Genomic DNA, 19,162 nt, shown 5'->3' with positions numbered 1-19,162 from the left:
GGTTAATATAATGGGCCTATGCAGAATGCTGAAATTACGGATTTTTTGTATGTAGTTTAAAAAAGAAATTAAAATAGCCTAGACAACTCCACTTAAAACTCAATGCGTCTAAGCCCTATGGTGCGCTAGTGTTGGTGGAAACTTTTTTTTTTTTTCTCACTTCAGCTTCTGAGCAGCTTTAACGCTGATGCTCTCTTCCTGTTTCAAAGTAGTGCCTCTCCAGATCACTGAACATGGGCAGCCAGCGAAAGGACAGCTTCCTTTATGGGAAAGGTATGGGCATCTCTCAACTTCTTCATGACAGGTTGATTTTATTGTGTGTGTCTTTAACATATGACAATACAATAGGCTGACTCTGGACACATAACAGACATGTTGATAAAGCGTTATTATCAGCTCTTACTGTATGTTGTGTGGCATTCGAGATGTCATTATTTCATTGAGTCGGATAGTGTTGCTGTGATGTAATCCTACTGAACAGGATCAGTTCACCCCATGAATTATCACTGATGTCTGTGTACAGTTGGTCAATGTTTGTAGATGAAGTGGTCCACTGGGCATTAGCTCCAAAAATAGAAACTTTATTTCATTTTCATAAACGACAACGTTTCGATCCAACAGTGGGATCTTCCTCAGCGGGATCTATTTTTGGAGCTAATGCCCAGTGTGCACACCACTTCATCACACTGTCTACCACTTTTGGGTGGATGTGCGCACCCCAACCTCCAAACAATATTTGTAGGTAAAATGAGTCTACCAATGTCTGCAAGGTTCTCATTGTCTCTCGGTGTGCAGTGTAGATCTACTGTATATGCTACAGGAACAAAGGGCACCAGAGCACTAAAATATCCCAGTCCCAGGCATAAAGCAATTAGAAACTGCTACTCAGATGCTCTGGCGTGTGGTGTGTGGTGTGTGTGGTTTGTGTGTGTGTGTGTGTGTGTGTGTGTGTGTGTGTGTGTGTGTGTGTGTGTGTGTGTGTGTGTGTGTGTGTGTGTGTGTGTGTGCGCGTGCGTGCGTGCGTGTGTGCGTGCGTGTGTGTGTGTGTGTCGTCTGTCACCTCTGAAAAGGGCACACCTGTCTGACCACCAATACTTGTGCATCAGGAAAATAAACACACATTAGGAGTAAATCACACACTGCATGCAGCTGCATTATCTTTATAAAGGAACCTTTTTTCAATACATTTCTAGATGTAGTTAAGTCCAAGTAAAATATAAGAATACATAGGATAGGTGTTTTCATCTACTGTATGTGTTTGCATTGCCTGTTGAACAGTATAGCCCAAATTAAGCGTAGCAATGCAAGTCTATGGGAGCAAACAGAACATCATCATGTACTTATAAACTACTTTGAAATTAATGTAAAATTCACCAGCGTGCAAAACAGCTACCTGTATTTAATCCCGTCCTGTGATCACTTGTGGCTTGACGCTAATGCTCCCATTTGCTTCCAGTGATTAAGCTAAGCTATGCTAATAATTCTGATAGATTGTGCAGTGTTTCTTCAACACCCAGAGAGTAGGACCAAATTTTGGATGTGTGTTAGTGTTAAATTCGACTCTCCAGGTGCTTGATTAACATTGTATTATGTCTGTTAAATATGGGGGGGGGGGGGGGGGCTCAGGTGGTAGCCAACCCCAAAAGTAGCAGGTTCAAGCCCTGCTATGCCTGACCCCATCAATGTGACACTTAACCCCAAGTTGCTCCTCGTGGCAGGGTGGTGCCCTGCGTGGCAGCCACTGCCACCGAATGAATGGGTGAATGTAAGGCATACTTTGAGTGCTCTAAAGGAGTTTAAAGGCGTTGTGTCCTTGAGCAAGATGCTTAACTCCAAGTTGCTCCTGGTGGCAGGGTGTGGTACCCTGCATGGCAGCCACTGCCACTGGTGTGAATGGGTGAATGTAAGGCATACAATGCAAAGTGCTTTGAGTGCTCAAAGAAAGGCACTATATGAATGCAGCCCATTTACCATTTGCACACTTTACTGTGTAGAACTGTGGTACTGTGACTTGTTGCACTGTGTCACTCACAGACTCTAAGAGGCTTCTTGTCTATCTTAACTGGCTTCCAGAAAGAGAAGTTGCCGCGATGTATATTTAGTTTGGCATGTGTGAGAGAAAAAAAAGTGTGAGTGAAGAGGAGGTGAGGGGATGTGTTCAAGTAACTGTGGTGTAGTTCTGACTGGCCACATGATGTACTACTGTATATGCACTTGTGTTGAATGTTAAAATAGAATGTGTGTGTGTATGTGTGTGTGTGTGTGTGTGTGTGTGTGTGTGTGTGTGTGTGTGTGTGTGTGTGTGTGTGTGTGTGCGTGCGTGCGTGCGTGCGTGCGTGCGTACGTCCGTGCGCGCGTGCCTGTGTGTGTGTGTGTGGGTGTGTGGGTCTGTGTGTGTGTACATGTGTGTGTGTGTGTTTGTGTGTGTGTGTGTGTGTGTGTGTGTGTGTGTGTGTGTGTGTGTGTGTGTGTGTGTGTGTGTGTGTGTGTGTCTGTGTCTGTGTCTGTGTCTGTGTGTCTGTCTGTCTATCTCTCTGTGTGTCTGTCTGTCTGTCTGTCTGTCTGTCTGTCTGTCTGTCTGTCTGTCTGTCTGTCTTTTTTTCACTTCAGCCTCCTCAGACTTCACTGTTCATGAGAAGAAACAGCTGGAGACCATGAGGATCCATAAGAGTGACATCATGGATGATATTCAGGTAGGCTACATTTGACATCATGGATGATATTCAGGTAAAATTTACATCCTGGATGATATTCGGGTACATAAAACATCCTGGATGATATTCAGGTATGACAGCAGGGGAACTTTGGCTATCATTCACAGGGTGATATTCAGGTAAAATTAACATCCTGGATGATATTCAGGTAAAATTGACATCCTCCTGGATGATATTCAGGTAAAATTAACATCTGGGATGATATTCAGGTAGGCTACATTTGACATCCTGGATGATATTCAGGTAGGCTACATTTGACATCCTGGATGATATTCAGGTACATTTGACATCCTCCTGGATGATATTCAGGTACATTTGACATCCTGGATGATATTCAGGTACATTTGACAGCAGGAGAACTTTAGCTATAAACAGGGCAGCTGCTAAGGTTTTGGAGGTCCTAAGCATGGAGGCCCTAAGCACTGATCAGGAGCCCCCCCCCCATAATTAAATAATAATAATAATAATAATAATAATAATTATTATTATTATTATTATAATAATTATAATAATTATTATTATTATAATAATAATAATAATATGTTTCTTAGTCAATCTCAATTTAGGGGGCCCCAATTTTGAGGGCAAAGGTGGTTGAGGCCCTAAGCGCTCTGCTTATTCTGCTTATGCCTAGCGACGGCCCTGACTGTGAAACAGACGTGTGTGTGTGCGTAGTAGATGTTGCGTCTTTGAGTCTTTCACAATGTTGGGTCAGTTAGTCACCATTTCATGACTGTGTCAAATTACGTTGTACATGTGCCAACAGAAGTGGGTGTGCGTGCGTGCATGTGTGTGTGTGTGTGTGTGTGTGTGTGTGTGTGTGTGTGTGTGTGTGTGTGTGTGTGTGTGTGTGTGTGTGTGTGTGTGTGTGTGTGTGTGTGTGTGTGTGTGTGTGTGTGTGTGTGTGTGTGTGTGTGTGGATGTAGCCCATATTTGGATGTACAGTACAGTATAGTGTGAATATGTGTGTATTTGGGTGCATATGGGAGAAGGTGATTAGCAGCGTGAGGGAGCAATAAAAGAAGGGAGAGAGAGAGAGAGAGAGAGAGAGAGAGAGAGAGAGAGACACATAATTAAAGAAAGAGAGACTTTTGACTTTTAAAAAGGTTTTGTTACAGAATTCATGTAGTTAATACACATAGCTCCATAGGAAAGAGAGAGAGACAGACATAGAGAGAGAGAGAGAGAGAGAGAGAGAGAGAGAGAGAGAGAGAGAGAGAGACAGACAGACAGACAGACAGACAGAGAGGGAGTGAGAGAGATAACCTGCAGTTTAAAAGTTGCCTGCCCATGCTCTTCTCATTCAGTGTTTTCATCACTTCCCTTTCGCAGAAACTGAGGCTGGAGATCGCGAGCGTCATGAGTGAGATCGAGAACATGGCCTCGGATGAGGAGAAGTAAGACCGCTCTCCTCTCTCCACTTGTTTCATATTCTGGGAACGCGGTCAGAGTACAGCAGACCCCACCCCCAACTTGTCTTGTTTCCTGTTTCGTTTACCTTTTGTTTGCGAAACATTTCAACTTAGTCTCAACAATTAGAGGTAGAGAGAGATCACCGAGCTAAATTATAACATCAAGCAATGGTGAAAAGACAGGGTCGATTTATTTGCAAGTGGTAAATTAATCCATTCACCTTTTTAAAAAAAACATTTTTAAATCTGCCTTTTACATATTTATGATTTAGATAGGAAAGTGAGAGAGACAGGAAATGGAGGGGGAGAGATGGGGAAACATTGGGAAATCTGGGTAACGCTTTACTTTACGGTACAGTATTTACTGTGTACTTTCTGCGTAACAACAGGGTAACAGACAGATGTTACATGGTATCTAACGGGTAAAAAGGGGGTAAATACTATGTAATACGCATATCTCAAGAATTACTATGAAACTACTGCGTATTTTCTAACCATCTAATCATCGAACTTCTCTTTGTTACCCGGTTGTTACCCAATTAATGGTATTTACTTTGCAATTACCCCCTTTTAATTTTAGATACCATGTCACTTCTCTCTGTTACCCTGTTGTTACCCAGAAAGTACACAGTAATAACATAGGGTAACTGTACCGTAAAGTAAAGCGTTACCGAAATCTCAAACCTGGGTCCCCACTGTATTTATACGGTGCACTACACCACTGAGTTTACCCCACAAACTTTACTCACAATTTTTGAAATGCCAACACATGAAAATGTACTTCCCATCCTCCATCAGCCCCATCACCTCTCTTGTTTTTCCTCGTTGCGTTGTCCGGTTGGGTGCACTATGGCAGTCCCTGTGGACTGGCCACAGGTGACATATTCAGGGGTCAGTATGAGTGGTGTGAGCTTGTGTCCTGTTATGGCAAAGGAGGACGATAGGGGGCGCTAATTCGTGTGTGTTGATGAATGTGAAGTGTCTTGTTGAAACAAGACCCACAAATTAATGTCACAATGACAGCCTGCACCAGCACCACACAGGAATATGCCCCCAAAAGCATGTGGCATCATCTGTGAATTAATCTTCACACCTTACAAATCACAATATGTGGTGATGATTCTTATCAAATATAGGCTTTCTAAAGCCACAATCAGGGATGAATAGTGGATGTTTGTTTCATGAGGAACTGACACAAAGTCAAGTATCAGGGGCTGTTTTAGGCCATTTCCTCTCCATGCTCTGGTGACACAAACACTATATGCAAGATACAGCCTCTTTTATGAAAAACTGACTTGACCGTTGGGGCTACCACCCTCAGAAATTATTTGAATAACAGTGAGGCCTGCTCTCAGGTGAAAAAAATAAGACGTTGACTGTTTGTGCGCCAATAAATGAATGAATGAATGAATGAATAAATGAATGAGCAAACTTAGCCTATGAATGACCAAACTAAATGTTCACTAATTGTATCTATTCTTCTTTTAGCAAATCAGCAGTGCGGACAAAGCGATTTCTTTGCGGAAAGAAGAAATTTAACATGGATCCTAAAAAGGTGAGAAGCTGTGATTTTTTTTATCCCAATGAGGGTCATGATGACATGATGACACAAAGGCGAGATTTTTTAACCCATTGTGTCCTGGAGCGACATATACGCTACATTCAAGTTATTGAGATTTGAGCTGTTTAATTAAAAATGTGGGTATGTTAAAGCTGAATGAACACTATACTAGTGCAAAACAAAGGTTCTAGATTTTAAATGTAACTTATTTCATGTTTGTATGTGCTTCGGAGGCTGAGATATTTAGGATTTGATAGGCAGAGGGCACCCTTACCCAAAAAGGGTTTAGGACAAAATGGGTTAAGCCTTCTTCTACTCTGATGAAGGCCTAACGCCAAAAAGTCAGCACACCAAAAAATAAAGTGGGGAACCGTAAAGAAGCAGTGTCGTGCTATTCGTTTTGACAACTGATGACTGAAATACCCTGAAAAGCTGCACCTGCTGGAAAAGAAACCTTCGAGGTGTGCGGGCCCTCCCAAAACTTTGTGAAACCTGCATCTTACCATTAAGCGCTTTTGGAGGTTGTATAAGCTTTAACTACCTATTTACTATCAAACAATCTAACCTTGTGCATCAAATGCATGGTGACGTAGGCAACTTAACTGTCAGAGAAGATTTAAGGCAAAGGAAGAGGGGGCGGAGATCGGAAAAAAAAATACAGCAAAGAGCGAGAGAGCGGCTAAGAGACCCACATCCTGTTCTATGAAGCACAGACAAGGCCTTTGCCTGTAGTCAAAAAACCACAGAAGCCCATTCTTGCTGTGCTGCACACAATGCATCTGGCTGCCTGTTTGCCGTGCAGTCCTTAACACACATCACCTGTAGCAGTGTTTTCCAACCTTTTTTGGTGTGGGTACCCCCTGAGCCTTTTGCCATATCTTGAGTAGCCCCTTCCCATGTTCTATAGCGCTTCCTTTATCCAAATGTGCCAAACTTACTCCATACATTTGTTATTATTCATTTTTTTCATGTAGACCTACCTGTCTGTCATACTGTGATAACAACACTGTCCAATCATTACACTGTACCTCTAGCAATGACAAAAGACAAGATGAAGATAATCAATCAAAAAGAGGGGGGGACTACACAGACTACACAATGAGCTTGGGGACAAGATACATCTGCAAACATAAGCCCTACTTCTCTTTTCCTTTTGACTCTGAAGTAGCGCACTGTCACAGGTGTTGGCTCCACTGCCTCATCAAATCAGCACAAGGCCCTTCAGCTGTCTTTAAAGGGACACTGTGCAGGATTTTTAGTTGTTTATTTCCAGAATCCATGCTACCCATTCACTAATGTTACCTTTTTCATGAATACTTACCACCACCATCAAATTCAAAGTGTTCATTATGACTGGAAAAAATGCACTTTTCATACATGAAAAGGGGGATCTTCTCCATGGTCCGCCATTTTGAATTTCAAGAAATAGGCATTTTTAGCTGCAAAAATGACTGTACTTGGGCCATACTAGAAAATATTAGTTTATTACTTAGTAAACTTTCATGCAAAGATCAAATTTGGCAATAGGCAGCCCAGTTTCAATGAGCAGCATAGTTGTAGTACCTTTTTTGACCATTTTCTGCACAGTGTCCCTTTAAGAGGCCAGAGTGTAATGCATCATCCATTCGTTTTTGGGCTGCCTCTTTGTGCAGTCAGCTGGGCCTGCCCATTCACTCTCTCCTGAAAAGACTTTACGGTAACACTTTACTTGACGCCAGTGTCATAAGCATGTCGGTGTCATGACACAGTCATAGATAAGTCATAAACATTATGTCCATGTCATAAACATTTTATGACTGTTGGCTTTAAGTGACCTTGGGTTGTCTTTGCCATAACTGAATGTCACTTAAGGCCAACAGTCATAAAATGTTTATGACACGGACATACTGTTTATTACATGTGCATAACTGTGCCATGACACTGTTATGACACTGTAATGACATGCTTATGACACCACCGTCAAGAACAGTGTTACCTACTTTACATCATAACAACATTGTGATTAAGTCAATAGCCTCTTACTACAGATGGGGTCGCCGGCGGGCCTATTCACTACTTGCTGAAAATACTCCCCTACATCAGAGCCAAGTAACAGATTAAGGCATAGCCATTACAAATTTGGTGACAGTAAAGTTATAACATAGGCTCTGCGCAATGATACAGTTAGTAAGTGTATGTAGACGTCCTTAGCTCTGCGCTATAGGGGTTAAGATTTCCGAGACAATGAATGTCATGATTAATTTTGGGGTTAATTGTGTTATACTGGAGCACAGAGATCATTAGCTGGATCCATCAGAGGGAGTTAAAAATCAAGTTCACCACAAAAGGCTTTCTTTGCTGAAACTAATAAAATAGTCAAATGCTTATGTTAATAAATGTATTAGCTACAAGTTGCTACAGGCGACATACAAACAAGTTGAATATCATGAGTGACAGGGGGCTGTTTCTGATTGGTTCGTATGGCTGAAGAAGAAAAAAAAGTTACGTGTATTGAGTTGTTGTAACTAGGCAACCACCATTTTGACGTCAGGTTGCTTTAACTGTGTTGACCGGCCTTCCTCTCTCTCTCACTCTCTTTCTCTCTCTCTCTCTCTCTCTCTCTCTCTCTCTCTCTCTCTCTCTCTCTCTCTCTCTCTCTCTCTCTCTCTCTCTCTCTCTCTGGTGCATGCATTTCAACACAAAGAGGCCTAGAATTCATTGGAACATGCTATGACAATCTACTTTATCTACACTGATGCAGTGGTTATTTTCCCTTGGAAATTAAGTTGAAATGTACAGTTATAGCTGTGCTTGCTATATATATATATATATATATATATATATACACACACACACACACACACACACACACACACACACACACACACTACCGGTCAAAAGTTTGGGGTCACCACACTTTCCTCCCACAATGCTTCTTTCTGACAGTTAAGAGGAGAATCTACACTTTCCAACAATGTATAGTACTGGCTTGTACACTAAAACATGACTGAGACCATGGATCGTGCATTCATAAGTAGGTTCGTTCTGATGGCTAGAAATTCATGCTGCTACTTTGACTTAAATTTGTAGCCGAGGTGGCAGAGCAACAAATGTCATACACCTACCATTGGAAAGGGCAGACACTGAGCATATAGCTCCATGCATTCTCTGATAAACCAAAGAAATGTCTGTGGAAAAATTGACTAAAACACGTATTTCTATGTAATAAATGGGTGAAAAAGCTTGGTTAGATTTCACTCTTCTGTCCAGTTTAACCAATTGTATGGGTAAACAAACCTTTTTTTCACCTGTGGCTGTTCAGTACTTTCCATTATTCCATTTCAAACTATTTAAAAGATGTCTGTGACTTGAATTGCAAAAAAATAACTGGAAAAATGAAGGTGACCCCAAACTTTTGAACGGTAGCGTATATATATATATATATATATATATATATATATATATATATAGGCCTACATGCTTTCACAATGAGTATGAGCACAGCAGTGCACTTGAAATGCAGTGATCTGATCCATGCTGACTACTAGTAGAGTAGAGTACAGATCCTGAAGGAAAGTAATGAAAATTGAACTGTTTTTGTCCCGTCCTCCATTGAGGTGCGTAATTGCATCATCCTATTATAATTTGTATTACCTGTTTGTACGCATATATAGGTCATGTGCTCACCTGTGTGTGTCCTCCTGTCGCAGGGTATTCAGTACCTGGTGGATAATTGCCTGCTGGAATGGACACCAGAGGCAGTGTCGGAATTCCTCTACAAGGAGGATGGGCTTAACAAAACCGCCATTGGCAACTTTTTAGGAGAAAGGTATGTGGTGTGTGTTTCGACAGAGAATGACAGTTAATGTGCTGCTACCTACCTGTACCTGTGGCTATGGTGTGAGACCAAGGAAGACATTCCTCAACTCACCCACTTTGAGACACTATAATATAATTCATAATATGGTAGTTACAATTAGAGCCACATGCAACAGTTAGAGTTAAGCTATTTCTGAACAGTGTATATTAGTTACATAACTATACTGAAATCAATACCACAAAGAACAATGACATTGATGACAACTACATGTGACTACACTGTGATGTTCCTTACTTTAAAATGTTTCTGTTCTGTTCTGTTGTTGTTGTTGTTGTTGTTGTTGTTTTTACCCAAAGAGAAGAGATGCATCTTCAGATCCTCAAAGCTTTTGTGGACCTCCATGAATTTTCAGACTTGAATTTAGTGCAGGCACTGAGGTAAGCCACTGGTCATCTCATGAATCATTGAATGGTTTGAATTTCCACATTTTTGAACAATTGGTCTGGATACACAACATGTTTTAAACATCTTTTATCATGTCCAGTACATCCTGGCCTGGATAGCACCAAAAAAAGAGACCCAAGCGGTTTGTTTTGTATGGCTCCCTCTAAATTGTTGGCCAGCCTCTAAGGAAATGCAAAGAAACCCAACAGCATTGCCCACCGGGAAATGCCCTGTATGCCAGATTACCAGTCCAGGCCTATGTATGGTACATCACTGTAGTATTGTCAATTATGTATTGCCGCTAGATACTCATGGGTGCCACTAGTGGGGTAAAGGTGTTTTTAAGGGCTTTAAGGTTTTTAAGGATTTTAAGGGCCCAAGCGCTGACAGCACTGACAAGGGCCCTTAATGGGGCCCAAAATTTGAATCTTTCATGTGCCCCAAAATTTCTGGCGGCACCCCTGTAGACACTGCATGTAATGTGTGGCTGGCTGGCATGTTCTGTTATGACAGGAGTGCCACTGTGAAAGTCTCAGTCGTTGTTGAGCTTTATCTGTCTGTTCATGCGTTCGTGCTGTGCTGGGTATTTACTCATTGTGAACCTGACAGGCAGTTCCTGTGGAGTTTCCGCCTGCCTGGCGAGGCTCAGAAGATAGACCGCATGATGGAGGCCTTCGCCACGCGCTACTGCAACTGCAATACGGGGGTCTTTCAGTCCACAGGTACGCCCAATGAACACGCGCTCACACGCACGCACGCACGCACGCACGCACGCACGCACGCACGCACGCACGCACGCACGCACACACACACACACACACACACACATAGACAGGGTTACTGATAGCTTTGGCCGGGCCCAGGACAAAGGCCTCTGAAAGGCCCCCCCCAGCCCAATACATGCAATGTAATAAGGACCCAATTCTGGGTCCCCTCTCTCCCTGGGCCCCGGGACAAGGGTCCCCTTTGTCCCCCACCCTGTCGGCACCCCGGCACACGGACTCCAAAACGTCTTTTGTTCCATTTAGAACCTGCAAATCGCCTGCAAGAGAATCATGCAGCATTGAGCCTATCAATACATTTATGCTGAAATTAAGGCAATTAACAGGCCATATGCAAGATGACTTGTTCAGTCCGATGCCTGTGCTGTATCCTGTATATACCCTCTTAAATGAAAATGTTGTTACCTATAATTGCTGGACATTTTTTTTTTTTTTGCAATTAGTTTAAAAACATTTTTTTACACAACAAGTTTGCTTTTCCTGCTGCCCTCACTTAAATTGTGGCAGTGATATTTGTGAAGACACATGATTTGTTCTGTTTAAAAATACTGTATGCATGCTTAAAATGATGATGCCCTGTAATAAAATAAATGAAACAGCTATCAGTTTATGTACCCAATACACCACCTGGTGGTCTTGCTGTGTATTACACAGACACCTGCTACATCCTGTCCTTCGCCATCATCATGCTGAACACCAGTCTGCACAACCCCAACGTGAAGGACAAGCCCAACCTGGACCGCTTCATCTCCATGAACAGAGGCATCAACAACGGGGGAGACCTGCCCGCCGAGCTCTTAACGGTATAGTAGACAAGAGTAGAGGGAGCCTGGAAAACCAGCGCTAACTGCTGACGACAAAATGTTTTAGGCTGGTTTATCAGGCTGGAGTAAAGGGTCAAAGATGTCTTTGTCATTCAGTGTTACGGACACCTTCTGCCGACTGTAACTGCAAAAAACATGATTTTTAAATTGTTTCAAGTGAATGGATGACAGCCGAGGCTTTCATGAATTCCCTGTAACAATAAATAAATAAAAAGAGTCGTGTTTTTTACAGTAACGGTCAGCAGAAGGCATCCATTACACTGAATGACAATGCCATTTTGAACGTCTTTGACCCTAAAGCACTTGTATTTATCCCGAGGGAAATTAAGGTGTCTGACAGCCTACATAGATACAAGACATACTGTAGATACAAGACATACACACAAGGACCTAATACGCATAAATTGCACATTGCAGTAAACATATCTATAGTAAAAATCTGAGTATAGCTAAAATGCCTTATATCAGTTAACATACACACACACTCTTACTCTTACTCACACTCACACGCACACGCACACGCACACGCACACCGCACCACACACACACACACACACACACACACACACACACACCCACACACACACACACACACACACACACACACACACACACACACACACACACACACACACACACACTCTCTCTCTCTCTCTCTCTCTCTCTCTCTCTCTCTCTCTCTCTCTCTCTTACTCACACTCACACTCACGCACAGCACAAATACAAAAAACATGAAATTAGACCTACTATCTAGCATCCCCGAGGAGAACTGACTGGATGCACAGCTGGCTTTACCACTATAGGCATATTAGGCGATTCCCAAGGGCGTAACCAAAATCTGCCCTATCCCTCTGTATGGGGGCTGCAATGGTCAGTTCCACCAGTAAATCAGGGGTGCATTTTTCTAAACCATAGTTGCCAATGATGTTAACCTTTTGTTTTTTGCAATGCAATTTCACATTGACAACTACGAAGAAACACACTATTGGCTCCAAAACAGGCCCAAACCGCTGCTGTCTGCAACTGTGACTCACTAAGCACAGTTTACACTCATTGTTTCACTCTTTTGTCCTTTTTCATATTCATTACTTCTGCTGAAAAATCTAAGCAGGTAGAGATGTCAAGAAAAAAAACTCCATACAAACCCAATGGACACATTGAAGTGATGAACCTGAAAAAAAAAAATCCTTTGCCTCATAACATTTTCCATCTCTCGTAGGGTCACTTACCTCTCATTATTCCTCTCATCTCTCATTAGTTTCTTTATTTTTCCTGTACTAAGGTGGATCTAGGCATGAATATTCAACCAATTTTGAAGCGTTAAAGTAGACAACATTTATTTCAATAGCCCATAAACTACCAATCACATCTGATTATATTTTCTCAGAGAAACATACAACAAATCAGACAATGAAATGAATGAATGATGGTTCTGCATGTCTAGAGGTTGAAATTGTTCTCAACGAATTGCACTTTATTCTATTTCAAATTCAGAAACTCTACGAGAGCATTCACAACGAGCCATTCAAAATTCCCGAAGACGATGGCAATGATCTCACACACACGTTCTTCAACCCGGATAGGGAGGGATGGCTACTTAAAGAAGGTGCAGTATTATTTTAAGTTGACTTAAGTTTCTTACCAACATCACTGTGGTCATGGTGTGAAAAGAAAACCACCCAGGGCTATACTACTGCACAGTTTCCTGAATAGGAGGCTGTGCAGTAACACTGTTTTTCCTGCAGGGGGCAGAGTGAAGACATGGAAGAGGAGATGGTTCATTCTGACAGATAGTTGCCTATATTACTTCCAGTACACGGCAGTAAGTAGACCTCTCTGGATTTACACACGCACACACGCGCACACGCGCACACACACACACACACACGCGCGCGCGCGCACACACGCGCGCACACACACACACACACACACACACACACACACACACACATACACACACACACACACACACACACACACACACACACACACACACACACACACACACACACACACACACACACACACACACACACACACTCATCTTTTTCTTCCTCTTCTGCACTGACCTCTGGCTTTAGGCTGACGGACAGCTTGATGATATTTTGGCTGGATGGGGATGGGGATAAACTACCAATCACATCTGATTATATTTTCTCAGAGAAACATACAACAAATCAGACAACGAAATGAATGAATGATGGTTCTGCATGTCTAGAGGGACGTGTCATTCAAACACATGGGTTCTCCTACCACTGCTATGCTGATGACACCCAGATGTACCTGTCGTTCCGTCCAGAGGACACCACGGTTTCGGAACGCATCTCTGCCTGCCTCACCGACTTGTCAACATGGATGAAGGACCACCACCTACAGCTGAACCTGGCCAAGACAGAGCTCCTGGTGATCCCAGCTAAAGAGCCGCTCAGTCACAACATCAACCTCAAGATAGGCTCCACCATCGTGACCCCAAACAAAGTCGCCAAAAACCTTGGCGTCATGATTGATGATGAGCTGTCATGCTCCAACTACATCAACTCGGTCACCCGGACCTGTCGAATCCAGATGTCCAACGTACGGAATATCAGACCTGTGCTGACACAATATTCTACACAACGACTGGTACAGGCCACGGTCCTGTCCCGCGTTGACTACTGCAACTCACTCATGACAGGTCTACCAGCTTGTGCGCTAAAGCCTCTGCAGATGATCCAGAATGCGGCGGCACGGTTGATATTCAATCAACCCAAAAGGACCCATGTTACTCCTCTATTCATTGAGTTGCACTGGTTACCGATCGCCGCCCGGATCAAGCACAAGGCATTGACCCTTGCCTACAAAACCATCACAGGAACGGCCCCAGCTTATCTGAAGGACCTACTAACGCCTTATGTTACTGGAAGAGATCTGCGCTCATCCAGCACAAGCCGTCTGGCTCTGCCATCCAGTCGCTCTAGGTACTCCCAGTCAAGATTGTTCTCCGTTGTGGTTCCCAAGTGGTGGAACAGTCTCCCAGAGGCAGCAAGACTAAGCACCTCTCTTGCAGCCTTCAAGAAACAACTAAAGACATTCCTCTTTCGAGAGAATCTACTAGACTAATGATTGAACCGGCCTTGCCCCAGGGCAGAATCCTGACATGATGTTTAGTTTAGTTTAGTTTAGTTTGTGAGTGTGTGTTTGTGTGTGTGTGTTCTCGTTATTTCCTCTTTATTAAAAAAAAATAAATAAATAAATAATAATAAAAAAACTAACCCCTCTTTGTAATTGCACTTGTTGTTCTGTATATCTCCTGTGCACTTTGTATTTGCTTGTGATGTTGGCTTGATTATGTCCTCTTCTGAAAGTCGCTTTGGTTATAAAGCGTCTGCCAAATGCAATTTAATGTAATAATGTAAGGGGTTTGTTGTGTTGTGTGCCCACAGGACAAGGAGCCCAAAGGCATCATTCCACTGGAGAACCTGTGTGTCCAGGAGGTAGAGGATCCCCATAAACAGGTGACAGGATTAGCAATACATTAAGAACAATGCGAACTAAACTACTAAAGTAATAACTAAACTACTAAAGTCTACTCTGATGAAGACGCCGAAACGTTAGTCTTACTGCACTGAAAAAATAAATAACAAAAAATGGACATCCGTGTGGCACCAGATTCTTTTTCCTTTGTACTTATTATTTAGTCCTGCTCTGGTTGCATCGGAATTGTTAATTTAGAAGCGCTGAGTGAGTATCTCCTTTGTTTTTCACATTGAAACACATAGTTTGTGGTTTGCGTTGACAACTGTGTGTGGTACTGTATTTGGTGTTTGCAGTTCTGCCTGGAGCTGTTCAGCCCCCAGGGCAAGAAGATCAAGGCCTGTAAGACGGAGACGGATGGCAAGGTGGTGATGGGCAAACACCAGTCGTACCGCATCAGCGCCGCCACCGCAGAGGAGCGTGACGACTGGATCACCTCCATACGGTCAGCACACACACTACACTACATAGTGTTAATACAACACTAAAGCCTAGTTCAGACTCCTCAGTACAGTACAGTATACCGCATAGTGTTAATACAAGCACCAGTCGTACCGCATCAGCGCCGCCACCGCCGAGGAGCACGACGACTGGATCACCTCCATACGGTCAGCACTCACAGTACAGTACACTGCATAGAGTTAATTCACCTCCATACAGTCAGCATACACAATACAGTACAGTACACTGCATAGAGTTAATTCACCTCCATACAGTCAGCATACACAATACAGTACAGTACACTGCATAGAGTTAATACAACACTAAGAGAGTAGGGCCAACTAGATGAGTAATAAATAAGAGGAGAGGGACAAGTGGATCACCTCCATACGGTCTGCACACACAATAGGCCACAGCAGGCCTACACTGCATGAAGTTAATACAACACTAAGAGAGTAGGGCCAACTAGACGAGTGATAAATAAGAGGAGCGGAATGAGTGGATCACCTCCATACGGTCAGCACACACAATAGGCCACAGCAGGCCTACACTGCATGAAGTTAATACAACACTAAGAGAGTAGGGCCAACTAGACGAGTGATAAATAAGAGGAGCGGAATGAGTGGATCACCTCCATACGGTCAGCACACACAATAGGCCACAGTAGACCTACACTGCGCAGTGTTACATTCAAGTGTTACATTCAAGTGTTACATTCGACTGTGTAAGAGGAGAGGGACGAGTGGATCACCTCTATAAGGTCAGCACACACTGTACAGTACATTCCACAGTCCATTGGAGCTGATTGTACATAGGGCCCAAGATTTGCTGATGCGCCCTTGGTCAGCACACACAATACAGTACACTACATAGAGTTAATTCAACACTGAGGGCTAAACACAAGTCTTACTGTACATTTGACTCTTTAAGAGGAAATTGACGAGTGGATCACCTCCGTACGGTCAGCAGCACACACAGTACACTGCACAGTGCTAATTCAACACTCAGAGAGAAGGGCCGCCTAGACGAGTGTTAAATAAAGAAAGATGAGTGGATCACCTCCATATGGTCAGCACACACAGCACAGTCCTCAGTGTAAATTCAACACGTAGAGCAGGGGTATTCAATTAGATGTCACTGAGGGCCAGTTTTTCGAATTCCTCCCAGTAAAGGGGTCGAACATGGCCTAAGCCTTCTTCAGCGTCGCTGAACACACACACACACACACACACACACACACACACACACACACACACACACACACTGCTCTTTCTCTTCCTCTGCGGCACTGCGGAGCTGCCTCTGCTCTCTGCCAGTAATCATGCAGTTCAACCTCTGCAAAGTGCAGGGCCACAGTCACGCATGCAAACAGAAACCACACACATATTCACACTTACACACTTACACTTACACTTACACACACACACACACACACACACACACACACACACACACACACACACACACACACACACACACGCACACGCACACACAATTATACTACACTGTAATATTTAATGTTGACTTGGTATTTTTAACCAAATTAAGTGACTGAATCCTAAGCAAGTTTAAACAAGTCATCAAGAAATTAAAACTAACGATCCCACTTCATGCTTTTCACGTGTTTCGACCTGTGTCTGTCCTATAGTAGCTCTGTATCCATCGTTCATTTAGCATTCTGTACAAAGCATATTGTAGTGTAGGCCTTGGCTGTGGGTAAGGCAACCTTCATTGCTCTGCAGTCTAGAAGACTAAAGCAATTCTTTTCCCCCCGTAGGGCCAGCATAACGAAGGACCCGTTCTACGACCTGGTGTCCATGCGCAAAAGGAAGATTGCCAACAACGTGGAGGCTGCCGACTGAACCAACACCTCGCAACCAAAGAGCATCACTTGTCATTAAAGGATGACCTTTTGAATCTTTTTTTTGTTAAGTCCTTCGGTTTCATAAAATGGAGATTCAGACATGCACCAACCTGCCTGTTCCTGAAGATGGACTTTGTTATTAGCAATGTTTTCTCAAACCCATAGTGGAGAGAGGTACTGAAAGTGATGGTCGACACACCACATTGACTGGATTTGTGGTGCGGTGGCTTTAATTACCGTAGGCTTTTCTTCCAATGGTGTACCATGTCGAACATACTAACATTCCCAACTTCCTGTGAGTAGGGTTGAATTTGGATGTGGAGGCTTTAGATGTCATGTTTTCCCACTTGTTTAACTCCTGTACTGCTAAGCAGTGTTATAAAGTAGGCTAATGTTGATGTATTTTTTGAAAGCTTCAAATGTGCAACGAGGAATCAATGTCACACTGTATCATGTGGTTGATAGTGTGTAATGTGTACACATGGTGTACTCGTGTTTTTTCCTCAGTGTAATGTAAAAAATGTAAATAAGATATTAGGATCCACGTCTATAAATGTCTGTACAGATTTGATTTATTTAATAAATAAATGCAGTATTAAAGACTGCGTACAGAGACTAGGCTGGTACATGTCTATTACATCTCAAGATTCACAGACAGGCAACATTTACAGTAGCCTGCAGTCATGCTCCTCAAACCAGAAAAAAAGTGTTTTAAAAAAAAGAAAATTAGATAGGGAAACAAACCTCTCTGCACAATTTTAAACACCCACACTTAATACATTGATGAAACATGTTTAGGCTACTTCAGTCCTTACAATTCATCGTTGCAGCACTTTTTAATGGATGAATATGCTAAATATACAGGTACTGTACGCTATAGCTCCTGTAACATCACCAGGGTAAAAGGTGCCAACAGAGGGCGCTGTTTCAATACTCTGCTGTTTAATGCCACAGACATGCCTCAAGCTGTTTTATGAAGCACTAGGTTGGAATGGTATTTGTCACACATGCACACAGGCGCACCCACCCACACACGCACATAAACATGTAGGCTGCACGCAAACAGCTCTGTCTCGCTTGAGTGCAAACATTTGAATCATAACATATGCACACATACATGCACGCACGCTCACACACACAGCTGCAGAGAACCCAGCTAAACTCTTTGTGAACTGTCAAACTCTGGCCATGGGTCGTATCTCCCTAAGCTTTTTTTTTTTTTTTTAAAGAAAATGAAAACCTATTATTAAACTTGCAGAACATCCAAAACATTTGAATGTAGGTGTGATCCACTGCAGTGCATTAAGTGTGAAGCAAAGTAAAGACGAGTGTCAGTCAGTGTAAGCGTGCGTGCTTCTGCTCTCCTCTGTCTTCCTGTGGTTGTGTGTCACTTCCTCCCTTCAGAAGCCAGCCGAGTGTGCTTTTCTGTGTCAGCATAGGAGGAGGATGCGGTGGGCTGTGGAGGGAGTGGGTATCTTGAAAAGACTTGCTAGACTAGGGATGCATTCCGATATACAAACCTTGCGTCCTCCACTTGTGCTTGTGCCCTCACGTTTTGCTGATGCCCTGCCTCCGTGGAGAAAACAATTACGTTTCCCCGCTGTCAGCCTAGCCGCAACAATTTTTGGGGGACTATTCTTCATTCACCATCCAGTTTGTAAATGAGAGAATGACTTTACAATTGAGCTTTTGCAAGATATTGAAATATAATGCTGTTGTCAGTAATGTCATCATGACGTATTACTTCCTGGTACGAGGCCACAAGCACCAGTGGAGGACGCAAGGTCACATATTGGAACGCACACTAG

The 19,162-nt window shown here is 43.0% G+C and overlaps 1 protein-coding gene across 2 annotated transcripts; it reads left to right on the top strand.

Annotated features, from left to right (window-relative positions):
* The first annotated feature begins 223 nt into the window (after positions 1–223).
* On the top strand, positions 224–19,159 carry LOC134439192 (cytohesin-3-like). 2 transcript variants are annotated; one of them, XM_063189080.1, is made up of 13 exons: positions 224–273; positions 2,611–2,693; positions 4,047–4,111; positions 5,615–5,681; positions 9,377–9,495; positions 9,843–9,923; positions 10,540–10,652; positions 11,367–11,515; positions 13,031–13,142; positions 13,282–13,358; positions 14,959–15,030; positions 15,346–15,494; positions 17,268–19,159. In XM_063189080.1, exons 1-13 carry the CDS (start codon positions 234–236, stop codon positions 17,350–17,352), a joined length of 1,212 nt encoding a protein of 403 aa, XP_063045150.1. In that variant the 5' UTR covers positions 224–233; the 3' UTR covers positions 17,353–19,159. The 2 variants fall into 2 exon arrangements, with proteins under 2 accessions (XP_063045150.1, XP_063045157.1); XM_063189087.1 differs by lacking the exons at positions 224–273; positions 2,611–2,693 and adding an exon at positions 2,715–2,727.
* The last annotated feature ends 3 nt before the right edge of the window (positions 19,160–19,162 follow it).

This window comes from Engraulis encrasicolus, chromosome 2 (genome assembly GCF_034702125.1).
Source record: "Engraulis encrasicolus isolate BLACKSEA-1 chromosome 2, IST_EnEncr_1.0, whole genome shotgun sequence".
NCBI classification, from domain to species: domain Eukaryota; kingdom Metazoa; phylum Chordata; class Actinopteri; order Clupeiformes; family Engraulidae; genus Engraulis; species Engraulis encrasicolus.
Note: the sequence above shows the minus strand (reverse complement) of the source record. Positions and strands in the feature narration are given on the sequence as shown.

Excerpts from the sequence above, each read along its gene's own strand:
- LOC134439192 (XM_063189080.1), top strand. The coding sequence starts at position 234 with ATGGGCAGCCAGCGAAAGGACAGCTTCCTTTATGGGAAAG. Across the intron at positions 10,653-11,366 it reads GGGGGTCTTTCAGTCCACAG|ACACCTGCTACATCCTGTCC; the intron begins GTACGCCCAATG and ends TGTATTACACAG. Across the intron at positions 13,359-14,958 it reads ATTACTTCCAGTACACGGCA|GACAAGGAGCCCAAAGGCAT; the intron begins GTAAGTAGACCT and ends GTGTGCCCACAG.